Source organism: Peromyscus leucopus, chromosome 14 (genome assembly GCF_004664715.2).
Source record: "Peromyscus leucopus breed LL Stock chromosome 14, UCI_PerLeu_2.1, whole genome shotgun sequence".
Lineage (NCBI taxonomy): Eukaryota > Metazoa > Chordata > Mammalia > Rodentia > Cricetidae > Peromyscus > Peromyscus leucopus.
In genome coordinates this window covers 13,951,130-13,970,027 of record NC_051075.1, presented here as the reverse complement: position 1 = coordinate 13,970,027, position 18,898 = coordinate 13,951,130, and the positions used below count along the sequence as shown (strand labels likewise).

The following is an 18,898-nucleotide window of genomic DNA, read 5'->3' as shown; positions in this document are numbered from 1 at the left end:
TGGTGTGATAAGCTTTGACTTATATATTGAAAGAATGGAAAATATCACTTCTAAGGAAGAAGTTATAATTTTAGCATCTTCTGGATCTAAGGTTCCATATTTAGCTTTAAGTTTAGTTTTAACTCTAGTACAGGTTACTCTGCAGTAGAGGGGAGTGGGATAATTTCTGCCACAAATTTCATTTGAAGTTACAAAGTAAAATTTGTACCAAGCCAATATCATACAAAGCACTGGAGAATTCTGGAAAGCATCATGCTTTAGTAAATTTGTTTTCTGTCAGAAATAAACCACATCTATCATGTTATCCTTGCTATTCAGTTTTTAGTGATACCTTAACCTTCCAGTAGAAGATTCAGGGCTGAAATCACTCACTGAAAACTCATTCCCTAGTGTAGGCACTAAAAGGTTGAAGAGGTATTTGAATATATCTCTGAGCCCAGGAGAATCAAGCTCAGTGACTCCCATTAGCATTTACAAAAGCTGCAGCTTCTCTCTCTGTCACAGAGTAATGGCTCCTTATAGTGATTGTTCTCTGCTTCAGATTAGCCTTATCAAATGTGGTAGTTTGAATGAGAAGTGCTAACATATATTCCTATGTTTTAAACTTGGCCCTCCAATTGTCAGAACTGTTTGGGAAGGATTAGGAGGTGTGGTCTTGTTAGAGAAGATATGTCACTGGGGGTGGGCTTTGAGGCTTCAAAAGCCCCCACCATTCCTAGTTATTCTCTCTTTCTGTCTCTCTCTGTCTCTGTCTCTGTCTCTCTGTCTGTGTGTGTGTGTGTGTGTGTGTGTGTGTGTGTGTGTGCACTTCATGTTTGTAGTTCAGTTCTCAGCTATTTCTCCAAGGCTGCTGAGGGTTGTGTGAGTATACAGCACATGACACCTAGTGTTTTGCAGGTCAACCCACCAGACAAATCACTCCCTGATGAGTTTCACTTGGCAGAATCGTGAGGTCACTGATTGCTATTGACCAGTTGTTTCTGCCTGTAATTTCTCTCATGTGCTAGTGCATTTCTTCCCTGAGAACTGCTGTGGGTGTTTTCCCACTGTTTGTGTGTTTGTCTCGAGAAAATATTCCATTTTGGGGTATACTTAAAGTTGTGGATGGTCAGGAAGATGATTTCTGTTTAAGCTGTATAATTCTGATGAATAGAAATAATACCAGAATATTTTTCTTAACTGACACAGAGAAGTAACATTATTCCCAGTCTCAATGACAGCTAATTTTAGACTATAGAACAAATTTAAAACAGACTAAGCTGCCCTGCAAATAAGATACACAAAGACAAGATCTCAGGCATTGTTTGTTGCCGAATCAAAGTCAGAATTGAGGCAGCTTTGGTAGGCATAACTCCCTGCAGTAATTCTCTTTCTATACATACCCCTACCACTCAAGGTTCAGCCAATTGTTTACTTTATGTCTGGGAATGCTAACCGCTCAGGCTATGTGTAAGTCCATGTATTACTTAGTGGTGGGTCAGTGCAACCTTCCTAGCCTGAGAAAAACTATGTGACCTATGAAGTGTCATGAGAATGGGTTGGACCCTGAAAATACAACATATAATTGTCTAGAGTTTGGCTATGAGGGCAGCAGTGGCAATGTAGAGGAGAAAGCTATGCAGAATGTGAGTGAAATGTATGTGTGCTGAGTGAGAGATGAAGAAGCAATGTTAGAAAAGGTGGAAGAAATGTGAGAGAATGAATGAATGAAAGAGTGAATGAATGATGTAGAAGAAGTATATGTGTGTGAGTGAGTATATGAGAGAGAGCTGGGTTAAGGAGCTGCTGCTATGTATAGGAACTGTGTAAAGAGCTGCATGAGAGTGTGAAAGTACTGTGTAAAGTGTTACATGGTGAGAGAGCTATGTAAATGAGATGTATAGCTATTGCTGTGTGGAGATTCATAACTGTTGACACAAGGAAGATGAAGTTGTATAAAAAGAGATGTAGAAGAGAAGTGTATGTAAAAGAAAGATGTGTAGCCATGTGAAAATGGATATAACTATGTATAGAGATGTATAACAGTATGTATGTAAAGAAAGATATGTAGCTGTATGTATAGACTGTAGTAATATGGAGATATGTAGCTATGTGGAGACAGAAAGAACCAGAGAGCATTTTAAAAATGAAGTAAAAGAGAAAGTTACCATCAGAAAGCTTGTGTGTTTCCTTATTTTCCCCTAAAGTCTAGCCCTCAGAGAGATAAGAATTTTCCTAAGCTCTCACTACTCTTTGGCATTCTTTTTGCTACCCTGGAGCAGATCTGGGAGCTGGCCTCTCTCGGTCTGTGATACAGGACCATGTCTGCCTGCCTCTCACTATACTGGCTGTCATTATGGCCATGGACTAACTCTGAAGCTGTAACCACTAATAAACTTGCTTGTCTATAAGTTGCCTTGGTCATAGTGTATTATCACAGCAACAGAACAGTAGCTAAGACATCATGCTAGTCTCCCTTCTATGTGCTATAGCTGAGGGAGGGGGATGGAAGAATGGAGGGGCCAAGCAAATGCAAGATTGCATGCATCATGGCCAGCTGAGTTGAGAAGTGTGGGTTCATTGATAGTTGTGCCTCATTTCCTTAGGACAGTTCATTTCCCAATTATGTTGAAATTTATGTGGGAATTAAATATAAAACTGAGCATATTTACATCCATTCAGCATTCATTTCTTTTGTTCTAAATCTTCATCAAGATAGTACTTTGGAAAGACCCCAGGGATTTTTCTTAGGAAGAAATCATTTAATACATGTGGCCTCATTTATTTCAGAAATGACTCCTAGGCTGTTTCAAAATGCTAATGCCATGCATAACAACATGTTCCACCTTGGAATTTGCAGCAGAAGTCACAGAGATGCAGAGAGGAGGCACTGATTCTGTGTGTGAGAGGCAGCTCTTTACCATGTGGAATAATCTGCTTGTCAGGTGTGACTTCTTATCCTCCCTGCCATATCTGTCTTAAATGAGCCCAGATGTAAACATTTTTTTAAGTTAAAAAAAAATAGAGACATGATCAATGAATGTATTCCAGTGTAAAACAGTAAAGAGTTAATGTGTCAGGTTCTGAGTGACATCATTCACTTTTTAAAACTGTCAGTGATGGATGCCTTCATGTAAAATATACATAATTAGAATTGTATCCAGTCAGTGGTGGCAAAGAGGAGAGCAGGTATAACTGTCTTTGCTTGACTGACAGTTGTAATTATATTTGACAACTTGTGTTTGCTAAGTAATAAGAGCTTTCATTTTCCCCAAATCCTAGTGATATTAAATATTGGATAACTATCCCACTAGGAAATTGTGTTAATTCTGACTCTTCAAGTTTTAGTCACTTCCTTTTCTCCCTCTCCCTCCTTCCTTTCCTAGCTTCCTCCCACTGATGGTCTTGTCACATAAAGGAAACCCACACTCATAGGACATCCTCCCACAGTTCATGTATACTAAATATGTGTTGTGAAATACTGTCCCCAGTAGTGATGCATGGAAGAGGGAGTTGCATGGGGGAACTGAGAGCCAGGCCTACATCACACAGTGGTGAGCATCTGCCCTCTTACAAAACTGGAAGGGAATAATAACGTGCTTCCACCCTTCTCTCTTGTAAGATGTCTTTCTCAGCTTTTCTCGGCTGAAACTTGCTTTTCTCAGCTCACCAAGGTATAATAGATACTGAATTTCTACCAAATAGGGTATTTCCTGAGGACAGTTACTGCTTCACCCATATTTTCCAATCTGTAATGTGAATGCTGAAAGAAAGTGTAACATTAAAGGACATTGTCTCATATTCAGTGATCCGGCCTTCCAGCTTCTTGTGGAGAAATTTAATTGATTCTTGGGTCAGATAGCTGCTGCTTTGATTCTTCTGTGCTAAGCTCCACTGTCAATCTCTTCTAAGAATAGATGAAAAACCATGTTTACATTATTTTCCAGAGGAAATGTGGGAGTAGGAACAGAAGAGACTCTGCCTGTAGTTAACCCCTTCTGGTCCTTGTTTTGTATTACAGTCCTTAATGCCCCCTGAGTTGAATCTCCTTCAAACTCCATCATTGTTCTTTCTCTGAGCATTCACTTTTCTTACTTGGCTGTTTGACTCATAGTTCATTCCATGAATCAGGGATTTCATATATTTCCCAGATAATATCCAAGTTGTAAAACCTAATATTACTTTGGTTTTATAATTTGTTTCATGTCCCATCTCACCATCACCCCAAATGCGTGCAAATTGATTTGTTCTCTGAGTCTATGACAGATTGTGTAAGGAAGTTAAAACAAAAAACAGTGTGAATGGGCCAGATCTCAAGACTCAGGTCACATTTTCAGGGAGGTCGAAGCAAAAGAATTACTTGCTAAGGATGCTGCTAGATAAGTTTGTAGGAAAATTATTGTAAGTGGTTGTAACCCTCAAATTCCTCTACTTCTCATGATATTTCTGTAATTTCTTGATGTTTACCCTTCCTTTGTACTCCAGGTCCCAGGATAATCCTCTTTTCCAATAAGATGTTCAAGTCTTTTAAAACTGTGTCTTGGCTTTTGAACCCTAGCAGTTTGACCTGAAAAAGGTTTTTTTTTTGTTGTTGTTGTTGTTGTTCCTGGTGTCTCATAGGCACAGAGCTGTTCTTCCTTATCTTGGGGAACTATTCACCTAGTCACTGATTCCCTTGTTTATACTTACACCAGTTTATATACTGTGTGTCAACTTATGTTACAGAAGACATCAGATCTCAGTCACTGTTCTATTGCTGTGAAGTGACCCCCTGGCCAAGGTAACTCGTACAAAAGAAAGCGTTTGACTGGGGTCTTGCTCATAGTTTCAGAGGTTTAGTCCATGTTCACCACGGCAGGGAGCACAGTGGGACATGTGACAGTAGGGCAGTCCTTGAGAATTACATCATGATCCATAGACCAAGAGAGAGAAACACTGGGTCTAGCATTTGGGCTTCTGAAACCTTAAAGTCACCCTAGAAGAAAGCCTTGCCCATTTTTGTTTGTTTGTTTGTTTGTTTTGAGACAGGGTTTCTCCGTGCAGTTTTGGTGCCTGTCCTGGATCTCACTCTGTAGCCCAGGCTGGCCTCGAACTCACAGAAATCTGCCTGGCTCTGCCTCCCGAGTGCTGGGGTTAAAGGCCTGCGCCACCACCACCCGGCAATACCTATTCTAATAAAACCACACTTCCTAATATTCTAATCATTCTCAAATAGTGCTACTGCCTGATGACTGAGCCTAAGGGGGCCATTCTTACTTAAACTACCACACATCATTATCCTGGTTTGGAGAGAGCAATGGAAACTCCTGTCTTTAGGGTCTACGCTTCATTTCAGACTTAAGATGTAAAGGTTTAAGATCACGTATGCTGTAACTGAATCCAGTCATCTAGTTGAAATAGCTATGTTATATATCCTCATAAGTACAAAATCAAAGTGAAATTATGAATGTAGTACATAAGGGGCTGGGTTTTCAAAGTATTGCCTAGATATCCTGTGACATTGGAGGACCACATTCCAACAGGTATACTACCTCCTCACTGGTAATTCGAAAACACCAAGACAAGCTAGGGCCTCCAGCAATGTTCTACAAAGTGGGTACCTGCCCTATCAGTATGTAGATAAGTGCTCTGGACTTCTCTAGACAAAGCTTGATGCAAGATGACTTATCATAATTATTTATAAGAGAAAACTTTTTTTCATATAAATGGTTCCGTTTTTCATATCCTTTTGGAGAAACTTTCTGGTTTTTCCACCACCACCAACCACCACCCTGTCATCATCACCATTCCCAACCCCATTTTTGTCCTCCAGCTTGAAGATGAGAATATGATATAGTTGCAAGCACTACAGTAAGACGTAGTGATATCAAAGAAGGAATCTCTTGTATAGAAAATTTCTTCCTTTGTGGTTAGCCCCGACAGGGACCAAAATCATGTATACAGAATCTCTACCTTCTTCCCTTGAAACTAAAGGCTAGGGATGGCCTAGTAGTGTTCTCCACCCATCCCCACAGTTCCATATTAAAACTTGCAAATGTAAGGATACTCTTAGGCCCACTGAGGCCCTGCAGAAGTCTTTACAGAGAACCCTTGGTTTCTAAGATGGGAAGAAGAGAGGGCTAAGCCCCAAAGACAAGTCTAGCAATTTGGAAAAATAGTCTGATTTTAGAACCCAGGGTCACAACCCTCTGGACTCCAAACATATATGCGATCCTAAGGTAAACACATCTTGAAATGTGGTATAAGAAGAAATCAACCCTGTATAGAAAGCAGCATGCCCCGTATTCCACTAACTGTGTGAAGACGAAGGCTTCCTACTCTGAAATCTTTGTGGTAATTATTCAGAAATTTCTGTTTTTCAGTTTTATAAGCATTCATCCACCTCATCTGACAAATTTGTTTATGCAGCCTCAGACTTGAAATGTATTTCTCATGTATTTTATGAAGTCTAATGATCATATGTCAGAGTTTTAACAGAGCCAGAAGGAAGCCAGTTTCCAAGAATCTATTTCTTTATCCTGCTCCCTTACAGTGTTGGTAACCAGAAGCCATCCTCAAGTTTGCTTTGATTTCCTGAACCTGTGTTGCGGATTTCTTTTGTTGTTGCTGCTCTATTTTTTTTCCCTTTGTCAGTTACTCACTGGCACAGCCAAAGAACAACCCTGGGAAGATTCCATGCAAGCACCAGTTTTTAAAAAAACATCTAAATTATATATTTCTCACCAAGCGTTTCAAAAATCAAAATGTCTGGCTGTTAGACCAGTAGAACAGGGAGCTGAGCTATGCCACTAATACTGAATTGCTCTTACATGAAAGGTCATAACAAGACTAATATATGAGGACAACTAATGTATTTAAGGTGTGTAGGCATGGTGATTCTCATGTCATTTGCTAGCCCTGGCATCATGCTATAATGATCCTCCTCCTTACTCTTCTTCAGTATATGGTTTTACTATGTAGACCATGATATCTGGGAACTTACTCCATAGTCCAAGCTTCCCTCAAACTCATAGTAATCCTCCTGTCTCAGCCTTCCAAATGCTAGGATTAGACATGTGTGTCTCTAAAGCTAACTTATTTGTTGCTTTCTAATTAAGTGGAGTGTTTTCTAGGTGGACATAGTTAAAGTCTGGAATCTCCATCCTGTGATTTTAGTCTGATTTTATTTTCGTAAAATGTTTCATGGAAGGACCATCTTCTGAAACACATTGTAGTGCTTTAGTCCATGAGATGGAGAGAAAATACAATTTGTGTAACAATGGTAGTGATAATCTGGACACAATACTTTGTATCATTGCTTCTTGGCTGTAGTTAAGCTACAGCCGAGGATCTAGGACCAATTCTACATTAAGATTAAAGAAAAATCATGAAGCCATTATTTTTCTTAAGAGCTAATAACAGAATGACATGGGATTGATTTCCTACAGACTTTGGCTTTTCTCTGATGTCCATACAGGAATCAGTGGCTACCAAGAATGACATCAGGAAGCATTAAGCCTGGGTACCCCCAAACATAATGGATGAGTCTCAATATGTAGCTTATATGTACCCCAGAGGAGCCATTTCCAGATGTTTTAATCCTATCTATGAATGCATCCTCATTTTGATGGTCTTTAACACCTGTCTTAATTGCTAATCATCCATTCACCAAAGCCTGAGTCTCAGATGCTAAGCCCTCTCTAGCTTGAAATTAATAGTGCATACATTTTAATTACGTTTACCACATTGCTTTCTACTTAATGAAAACAAAGCTCTGCATCTTATTTGTGACTTGAATTTATTTTGTTTTTCATTAACTTATTTGAGTAACATGGATGTTTACTTAAAGGGAAATATTGAGGAAATCATTCAGGAAACTATAAAAATCATAAGTATCATTAGAAAAAAAGGCTTCAATTAATCCTTACTTACTGTGCATCCCATGCCAAATAAAATGTGACATTTGACATTGTAGCAAAAGTTTGCAGTAGAAGGAGCTATGGCTCAAAGTCCATCACATAAGTTGTGGGTTTTCCAGTGATTAAGTGTGACTTGGCCAAGTCAGCTCTTTCTGTGCTTCAGTTTGCTTATCTACAAAAAATGCAAAGCATAATTTCTGCCTAAGTCACAGAGAAAAATCAAACTGTACCAAAAAGATGCCTATAACTGCATACTATTTTTAAAAGTGTGTGGAAGCCTGTGTCACAAACTGATAGGTAGTAGCCTAGATTCATGTGGAAATTTATCCATATCACATATGTCTGGGGACTTGGTACATGAGAAATGTCTGATTTGGTTCTTCGCAAACATCTTAGAGCAGCAAACATTGAATATTGTATTGAAATGGGCTAGGAGAAACCTACTTGGATAAAGTAACAACAGATGTGTCTTTTTGTGAACTTAACCTATAGCCTGGCATTTGAACAGTGAGCAAGAAACGCTGAGGAAACCAAGGAAATGACATATCTACCTAGAGGATGTCATGTGCAGAAGGCCTGGAGGACAGACCTTGCCAGGAGCAAATGACTGCCAGAACTTAGCAGACAGAAAAGGAAGTGAAATGTGATGTCCTTAGCACCCAAGGGCAGATCATATAAGCTCTGTAGGTCATGGTAAGGGGCTTGCATTTTATTCTAAATGCTTTGATATACCACTTCATTTTAAAAAACCATAATTCCTGGGGTTGAGGATTTAGCTCAGTGGTAGAGCACTTGCCTAGCAAGTGTCCTCAGCGCCAGAAGAAAAAATAACCATCATTCCCTACAAATAGCCTGTCATATGTCATAGGCCAACTGGGAAGAAACTGGTGGGGAGATCATGAAAATCCATGACAGGGATGAGTGTACACTGCCAGAGATGCTGTCACTGTGCAACAACCCTTTGACTTTTCTCCAGTCTGTGCTTTAGTCCTTAAAGGCTCCCATGTATTCCCTCAGATGGCTTACATATCATGTATCACCCCTACCCCACCCACCCACACCATCCCCATATACTCAGTGCTCTGCTGCAGAATTCTCACCCCTCCTGCTGCCACAAAGGCTCTTGTTCAGTATCCTACCTTACAAAGCCCTGGAATTGCCCACACAACATAAGTGCTTCATAAATATTTGTTAACTGGCTAAGTATAAGTCTCGTGGTTCTTGGCAATCAATCAGCCTCAGAATTTACTGGGTAGATTTAAAGTGTGTATGTCAGGACCATGTCCCCAGGGGCTCCCATTCACAAAGCTCATTGTATTTGCTGTAGAAGCTGCTGGGTGATCCTGATGCTCAGTGCTGAGAACCAAGGCAGAGGATTGATACTGCAGTATCTCCTGGGACCCACCTGCTACTTTAAATGCTTGTGTCTCTCTGTCTTTCATGGTTATTGAATGCACAACAGAAACTGCAGTATTTTGTTGGTCTTTAAAGTTATTAAAATTAATTAATTGGGGGATCTAACTTATGTCAGCAGTGAGGAACACAACACTGTGACATTTATTTTTGAATATATTTTTTATTCTTTGAGAATATCATACATGTATACAATGCATTTTGATCACACACACACACACACACACACACACACACACAACCTCATGTCCTCTTTTCTTATCACTGAGTCAAATTAGTGTTTCCAATATGGACATGGTTTTAAGGTCAACTGCTAATGCATGGGTAACCTATTAGGGGTCACAACTGGAAGAAAAGTGCCTCTTCCCTGGCTCCCTACCTGCAGCAATCAAATGCTAAATAGTCTGCTGTGAGGGGTGGGGCCATACTCCCATCCATGCTGAAATTTTGATTGGCTTGAGGGTTGTGATATTTCTTATTCAGGCAATTCGTTTGCATTGAAGAGGTGCTTTCAACCAACTTCCCAGTAAACTACTGTCTTCATTAGACAGGTGCAATTTGAAGGCTCTATTTTTTTTAACCAGCTACAAACTCCCCAGACCAGGAGGGAATTAGATCACACGTTCTTCAAGTTTTGTATTCAGAAAGTCTGGAGTAATGTAAGTGTTTTGATTTTGTAAGAGGAAAATTTTGTTTAATTCTATAATAATGTGTATATAATAACATAATTTTAAGGCACCTGCTTCAGACTCAAAACTAGAATGTTGGAGATAATAACAATAAACAAAAATCAAACCAAACCGGGCTTCATGCCCAGGAAAACTAGCCAGATGACAAGAACTGTGAGAGCAATAAACTCATTATGGAAATGAGGCAGGAGTGGATGGGACTGTAACTAAAGTCATAGCATGGTCTCTGATGAGGAGTTTTGTGAGGACTTTGGTCATTGTCGGGGTTGCTGACCAGTTAGATCATTTCAATGACAAAACAAACGTTCAGTGGAATTCACCTCCCTGACATGTGTGTCTTAAACATGCTGGGAATATGCAGTGTTCCTCCATTGTGTGAGAGCTTTTGTAATGCTATAAACTCCTGGGAAACAAATAGACCAGGAGTAAAAATAGGTGTTCAGAACAACTTTAACTGAAGTCAGAAGGAAAGTCTAGAGTTTTCCAGGATGCTGAAATGCCATATGATTTACATAAACAGGGGAGGAAATCCTCTGTGTGTTCAGGGATGTGTCTAATGTAAATTTCTAATACACGTTTCCTGTTATTGAAAGTCTTTAATATGTTCAGCACATTTTAGGGCCTGTATATATTCTAGGTATATTCTTTCTTTTAATAAAAACGTGTAAGCACAGAGCACAACTATCCGAGAAGCCCATTCAAGTCTCTTTCTTGTCACTGGAGGTGTGTGTTGAATGAAGAAAAGTAATAAAAGGAAAAGAAAAGGACATGACTGCCCCTAGGTATGGTAAAGGAGAAAGTTGACTGTAGATAAAAGGGAGAGGCAGGGACATGTGGGAGATTCTGGAGTGGACATGACTAAGCTGAGCTGGGCCATGTGGTGAGAGGGGCAAGGAAAGGGAGAGGGGAGAGGGGGAACCACATGCAGCAGCCAGGAGGCCAAAGGTACAAAAGGACAAGTAGCAAAAGTGTCTGGATTATATAGTGAAGAGCCTCTGGGGGAAGGACAGCCCAGCCCCTGGACTGCAGAGTTCAGGGCATGCCAACCATACCTGTAACAGGTAGGAACTGAGGGATGCTGAGAACCTGGCATCAGGTCCACTTGGATGTCAATTAGGCACCACAGCTATTTGTCCCAGGTATGAAACTTAACACATGAACATGTGTGTTTGTGCATGTGTGCATATGCATGCATGTATGCTTCTGTGTGTGTGTGTGTGTGTGTGTGTGTGTGTGTGTGTGTGTGTGTGTGTGTCTTTGTGTGTGTGTAGAAATGGTCGATGGTGGCAATAATCTAGAGCAGTGGTTCTCAACCTTCCTTGAGTTGTGATCCTTTAAACAAGTTCCTTATGTTGTGTTGGCCCCCTAACCATAAAATTTTCATTGCTACTTCATAACTGTAAGTTTGCTACTGTTATGAATCGTAATGTAAATATTTCTGTTTTCCAATGGTCTTAGTCAACTCCTATGAAAGGGTTGTTTGACCTCCAAAGGGGTCATGACCCAAAGGTTTAGAACTACTGGCCTAGAGGCTGTTAAGAGAGGCCATTTGTGATCCTATAATTGGGGTAGTGAAGGAATGATGACCTTATAACCACAGAAGTAAAGGGAACTGGTGTGAAATGTTCAGAATATTTTATCCAAATATAACTGACTAATAAGCAACAAGCCAAAGCATTGTTTGATGTTGAAAAACATTTGCTAAATTCAGGTTAGGAGCAAAGGGAGATTGTACTGAGGCCATAAAGACAGACTCCATGCTGGACCTGGAGACTCACCACAGCTAAAGGCGGAGTCACCCCGTTCGCGTCTTTTTTGGGCTCTCCTAATTCATTCTCCATGGTGAGCTGTATGGATACATGAACCATAGAGACTTTGTTTAAAGATATATTTATGTGTGTGCATATGTACATGGAGCTGAAGTTACAAGTAATTGCGAGACTCCTAACATGGGTACTAGGAACCAAACTCATGTCCTCTGCAAGAGCAGCAAGTGCTCTTATCTGCTGAGCCATCTCTACAGCCCTGTCCAGACTTCTCAGCAACTATTAGAGCAAGTGCTTTCTCCCCATCATCTCCGGAAACTCTTTTGCCACTTATTAAGTATCTGTATAGTTATTAGAAACAAGGGTAAAATATTCCCCAAGTGCACATCTTCCTAAAGGCAGTGACTGGGATCAAATGCATTGCAGCCATTGGTGTCTGACGCTTTCTGTAGCTCCTTCATGATTTGGCTATTGACTCTCACTGACTTCCAAAGACATGACTCAGTGGCTCATTGGAAAGCTTGTTAAGATCTGTAATCACCTCCTCCACCTTCCTTGAGCCTTAAATTAACAAAGTAAGCAAATTCAGAAATGTTTGAGATGCCTGTTTACCAGTACCTGTGTTTAACTTTGCCTGAGAGGTGATGCTGCCCACCTGCATGCAACACAAAAGATTAAAACCTACTAAAGGTGCAAGGAGAGTCCTAATCCTTAAGTTTAGGGACTAAAGGAATTCGTGTTGGAGCTGTGCCCAGAATGCTAGCCAGATAGTCTTAATCAGATGTAAACTAGATACAAACTGGGTCATGCTATAAAGTCAAGTCTATCACTGAAGCTTCACTATTTACAATGAACGATGAAACTGGAAATAAGCCTGGTAACTACCCCAAGGAATTGGTAACCTTTCCCTCACTTAAAATTCAGCCTTCCTAATGAGCCCTACCTGATGTCTGCCTGCCCTGCATACTTGGTTCCCTGAGAGCTGAAATGGTGCACTTGCAGCCTCCATTAAATTACTTGGAGTAATTCAGTTAAGATATTTTCCGTTCAACTGGATGAAGACATAAATGAAGCAGCAATTGCATAATAAACTACTTTGATGGGGGGGTATAACTTCTTTTTCTCTTGCATTCACTTCTCACTAAAGAGAGGCACCATCTTTTCTCCATGCATATGCACATTTGCTGTCATTATAAAAATAACACTGAATGAGGAAATCAGCCAATTTGACTGCCCATTAATCTGAGTGGTCTTTTTTTGTTTTTTGTTTGTTTTACAGTGACAAACAAGAAACCCACGCAGGCATCTATCACGAAGGTCAAACAGTTTGAGGGCTCCACATCATTCGTCCGAAGATCCCAGTGGATGCTTGAGCAGCTTCGCCAGGTTAATGGTATCGATCCTAATCGGGTGAGTGAATTTTCCAATGCTGAGCAAAGGAATTCTCTTCACATGATGACTGCTTGAGCACAGTGGTGGTGACGGTAGTTGGAGTCATTCTTACAAGGTTATTTCTCTATTTTAGTTGTGTGATCAAAACTTCCCAGTCTCTGCTCCTGTCTTAGGGGAAATTATAAATCTTCTGTGTTTGATAGGGAAACCCACGAGATGACACATGGAAAACTGCTGTCCCCAGCAATGTTTATCAATACAGGGCAGAGCTCAAAGGATCATGTCACTAGCTGCCTATATGAAAACCCCAGGCTTGTCAAAATTTCATTGGCCTCCTAATGCCAATAAATTAATGGTGTTTTAAAATATGGAAGTAGGATTCCAACAGAAATGTGTTGACGTGTAAGCATGTATTCAGAGGATCCATTCTCTTTTTGTGCACAGCCTACACTGTCCCCAAACATCAATGGAGTACTGGAGGAACAAGGGGAATTGCTTTCCAACCTGTGCATAAAGAAATTAGCAAATACCAATGTGGAAAACTTAAAGGAATGCTTTTCTCTAGCAACTGGGCAGATACTCCCCAGTCAGCGTTCTGATGTGAATCTTGAGCACTGCAGTACTAGCTTCCTAGGGACATCTCTAAATACAGAACACATTTGCTTATTTGTCTGACAAACTCTCCATGAATTTGGGTTATGGTAAAGATGAAATTTATGGTCCTATTTTTTTTTTTTTTTAAAGTTTGTGTTTTAGCCTTTGTGCCTCTTTTGACAGGCCAGAGCTCAAAGCAGAAGTTGGTGTAGATTGCGATCAGCCGTTACTTCACTGTCTTTTCCAGGATTCTGCAGAGTTTGATTTGTTGTTTGAAAATGCCTTTGACCAGTGGGTTGCTAGCACGGCCTCAGAAAAGTGCACCTTCTTCCAGATCCTCCACCATACCTGCCAGAGGTACCTCACAGACAGGAAGCCAGAGTTTATTAACTGCCAATCTAAAATTATGGGAGGTAAGTGGGCACTTAGACTATTTTAGCCATCCTGTTTCCCGACACTCATTTCATATAAGAAGTTGGGTGTTGAGCAACATAATTCAAAACAAACAAAAGAATCAAAATGCTCAGAATTATTGACATTATGGCGTCTGTTGTATGCCAAAACTAGAGACAAAGGCATGCCTTCACTCTGCCATGAGAGCTGGTCTTGTTAGAAAAAAATGGTCAGATTAACTAAAACGGCTTGTACTGTGAGAACAAGTTCGTCTCTTTATTAGAAAAGCTTTTTACTTTGATCTCTTTGCTGCCTTTGCTGTAATTCTATTGCCGAACCCTCTTCTGGGCTCCTTCTTCCTGTTTTTCTTCCAAGATGTTTTCACATTCCTCCTGATGCTGCCCTCGCTGTCCTTTCTTGTGTTACTTTTTACAGAATCACTGTGATAGGATGCCTGACAGAAACAGCTGAAGGGAGGCAGGATCTATTTTGGCTCACAGTTCAGAGGAATTCAGTCCATTCGCGGTGGGAAATGCATTCGCAGTCATGGTGACCAGCTAGGTCTGTGGCAGAGGGTGCTGAGGTGTAACTATTTAGGAAGTGGAGATGCCCTGTAGCCTTCAAACTTGTACATCCCCTAAATGTAACCCCCTTTCCCAAAAGGTTCTGCAACCTCCAAAAACAGTGCCACCAACTGGTGTTCCATCACATAAGCCTATGAAGGGCTTTTCATATTCAGACCATAATACTTTCTATCAAAAGCCTTTCTTGTTCATTCAGGTACAGCATACAGAGTGAATTAGTATTATAAACCATGCTTAAGGGGCAAGCATCAGTCCTGAAACATTTAAGGTTGTGCACATCTGCCTTTCCAGGGGCAACAAGGCCTTTTAGGAAACCCAAGCTACTGAAAATTAAAGCCTTTTTAAGTGTCCCAACTTTGCCATCATCAAATACTGAGATCCCATTAGAGATGCTGCATACTCTTCTTGGACTCTATTTATCTTTCATATGACTATGAAGTAGAACACATTGCTCTATGGTAACCATCGATATACTTTGTTATTCCTCTATGAGATGTTGTATTGAGAATACACTGTCTGCTTCATTATTTACCCTGTGGTAATTTACATCTTAGGAGGTCTTTCTCATGCATCAAGGTAGTCCTATACTGTAGCTCCCCTGATTAGCTTTAAAATATGTCGGGTGAGCCAGGCGGCGGTGGCGCACGCCTTTAATCCCAGCACTCGGGAGGCAGAGCCAGGCGGATCTCTGTGAGTTTGAGGCCAGCCTGGTCTCCAAAGTGAGTTCCAGGAAAGGCACAAAGCTACACAGAAAAACCAAAAAAAAAAAAAAATATGTCGGGTGATGAGTGGCATTTATTTCCTTTAAAGTGGTCACTTCACACTGCATGAAGCTGAAGGATAGGTGTAGAAAGGAAGTATCAGACACTGGCCTGGTTGGAAAATATAAAGGAGTATTGTCCCCTGCTATGCCTTTGCCACTTGGAATCTTCAAATTAATCCTGCTTTGAAAGCCCACCCTTAACCAATTTGGTAAATGGACAAAGTATATTGTCTTAGGACCACTTGTGGATTTCAGTGAGTGGAAAGTTGTCCAGGAAACCAAGCTTTTACTCATTCTTCATCAGATGGGGTTTTCTCTGCTGGCCTAACATCAGATTGGTTCCTACTGTAAAACATTTTTTTTTATTGAAGTTGGTGTGTTTATTGGCTTGCGTAGCTATTTCTCCCGTGGCTCTTTGAGCAGATTCTCCCTGAGTATTGCACTTCTCTGTATCCCACACTGAAAATGGAGAGTCCAGAAGGAGACCCAATGTCACGGGAGAACCTGCGTCTTTCATATGTTCTTCATTCACCTTGAATATACTCACATGCCTCACCAGTCACACACATCTGTGTCTATTGGTCATTGGCCCTATCTTCTATTACCTTCTATTACCTTGTGAACCCCAAAGACACAGCACTGAGATGGAAACCCATATTTCTAATGCTAAGCATTATGTATATTGGATAAAACTAGATTGCTTTCCTATAGTCAGAAAAAGAATAAGCTAATGGGAGCTAACACCAGAACCAATTTTGCCTCCTCTGATTCTAGGTATTTCTTTTATTTCTTTAGTTTTTCTTTTATTTGTTTTCCCAGGAATAACACCTGTTAATAGACTAGAGGATTTCAGTTCTATCATTCTGAGAACCCATAATTCCTAAGGCTTAGTTTATTGTCTAATTACTTCTTGACTAAGGAACTAAATAATTTACTCGGTTAAATATTGGCTGCTCCTTAGGAGAACCAGAAAGTTTGTATTGAGCATGCTGTAATTTGCTGGCAGCATATATGTCCCTAATGAATGCAATCTGTCTTACTCAAACAGTTGTATATCTTTGATAACAGTTGTGCCAACACAGCCTAATGAATTAGTACTCTTATTAGTCTTCCTTTCTTCCAGTTACATAATTCTGAAACTTAAAAATGGTGTTTGTTGGATGACTCTAGTTTGACCCTTTTACTTTTATGAATCTTCAGCAGATTAAACTTTGCCTAATTTCACAAAATCTTTTCTTATCACTTTATATTCAAGTCACAAGTTGTAGATGGAAATGTTCATTTTGCTTTGAAATATTGCAGTTTTGTGATTTTTTTTTTAGAAAATTATTATTGTTGTTGGTATGCTGCCCTCCAGCAATCTCTCTACATATGTTATCTTACTTGGCATGAATGCAGCCTTTGGAAATACAATTTATTATCTCTATAGAGAAGGAAACAGAATCAGGGTTATTAACTAGCAAGAGAAAGGTCATGTCGCTTGTCAGGAGTGGAGATAAGAGTCCAGCAATAGCTCTCACAGCCCTAACGGCATCTTACTGAGAAAATGCTACATGGCTTCAGTGTGACTGGTGCTCCTTGGTGTTCTGCAGGAATTGTTGAAAACTTTTTAGCCAGAACATTCTTGGTTTTCCAGAGGGGCCTGGATAGGAGGGATGGACTAGAGATTGTGGATAGTTTGAAATGTTGCCCTTGTCACTTCTTGGATATATAATTAAAATAATTATCCACTTTTTGTCCTGAGAGCTATAAATTTATCAAGGACCTTTAAAATCATCTTACTTTGTATTATTTGTTATTTTGGAGGGTGGTGTAGGTGAAGTTTTCCTGGTCCCACCCTGCCCCGCAATCCTGTTGCTGCTCAGACCCAAATGAACACACAGAGACTTAATATTATTTATAACAGCTTGGCCATTGGCTCAGTCTTATTACTGACTAGATCTTGCACTTAATAATTAACCTATAATTCTTATCTAGATTTAGCCATGTGGCTTGGTACCTTTTCTCAGTTCTGCCTTCACATCTTGCTTCCTCTCTGTCTGGCAGGCGACTCCTGACTTAGCCCTCCTCTTCTCAGAATTTTCCTTGTCTGCTTATCCCACCTATACTTCCTGCCTGGCTACTGGCCAATCAGCATTTCGTTTATCAACCAATCAGAGCAACACATTCACAGCATACAGAAGGTCATAACTTATCGGGGGGCACATCAGAATTTCAGTAGATTAGACAACTGAAGGCACAGGAAAGATGGTTCAGTTGTGACTATGCATACATTGCTTCTCAGAGACTCTGAGTCTACTCAGTACTGTCCTTGGGAAAACTGAGGCCCAATGGTTTTAAATGACCTTATAAATGCCAAAGAGAGTTTGTCTACCCCATAACTAACATTTCTTTAATACCAATCCAGTGTAAGGTTATCATTTAAATATCAACAACCCCATGGCATCCTACCCCTACAAGCTGTGCAAGCCATGTGTGATTGTACTCTTCTTTTCCTCATGGGGAAGGTAAGTTACAAAGAAATGAAATTGTTTCTTTGACATGTTCAAAATCCTCTCCTCCGAAATATTTCCTTAGCTCCAAAGGAAAACAGACATTTAGGCCTCCTCATGCTAGTTCATGGTCTGCTAAAGATATGAATAAAGTCTACTTGGCTACTTAAAGGCCTTCAAAAAATGGAAGCAAAGCAGCATTCTCTGAGAGATGTAAAGGAGACATCCTGGCATCTCCTCGTGTCTTTTGTGGCTGGTACTTTTGTGGCTGTCTTCTTATCTCTAGTTGAAGAATCAGCAAGATAGAAGAACTAGATAACAAGAAGCCTGCCATAGTAGCTCAAACCCGCAGGCTGCTGCTAACTTGAGAGAGCTAACTAGGAAGCTGTTTTTAGCTCCATTTTACAGTCTTGTTTCTCAGGTTTTAGGTGGAAACTCTTGCCAACCCATTGGGTGCCATTTGTAGCTAGAGTTTTCCTGGTCCTGCCCAGCCCATGGTCAGGACAAACCTCTCTCACCCGCCAGTCCTGCAGCTGCTCAGATCCAACCAAGTAAACACACAGAGACTTATATTACTTATAAACTGTATGGCTGTGATAAGCTTCTTGCTAACTGTTCTTATATCTTAAATCAACCAATTTTTATTAATCTATAAGTGGCCACATGGCTCATGGCTTACTGGAATCTTATCTTCTCATGGCGGCGGCTGGCAGCATCTCTCTGCCTCAGCCTTCCTGTTCCCAGAATTCTCTTCTCTGCTTGTCCCACCTATACTTCCTGCCTGGCTACTGGCCAATCAGTATTTTATTTATACAGAGCAATATCCACAGCAGTTCCCCTTTTCTTTTTTTTTTTTCAAAAAGGAAGGTTTTAACTTTCACATAGTAAAATCACAGATAACAAAACAATTATCAAGCAAGAATTACAGTTACAAT

General features: G+C 40.3%; 1 protein-coding gene across 1 annotated transcript in view; it reads left to right on the top strand.

Annotated features, from left to right (window-relative positions):
* The window catches only part of Stxbp6 (syntaxin binding protein 6), a 243,168-nt gene that overhangs the window by 177,213 nt on the left and 47,057 nt on the right, over positions 1–18,898 (top strand). Inside the window, exons 3-4 of the mRNA XM_028882711.2 lie at positions 13,025–13,155; positions 13,979–14,144. Coding sequence (XP_028738544.1) covers positions 13,025–13,155; positions 13,979–14,144 — 297 coding nt within the window. The remainder of the gene's footprint in view (positions 1–13,024; positions 13,156–13,978; positions 14,145–18,898) is intronic.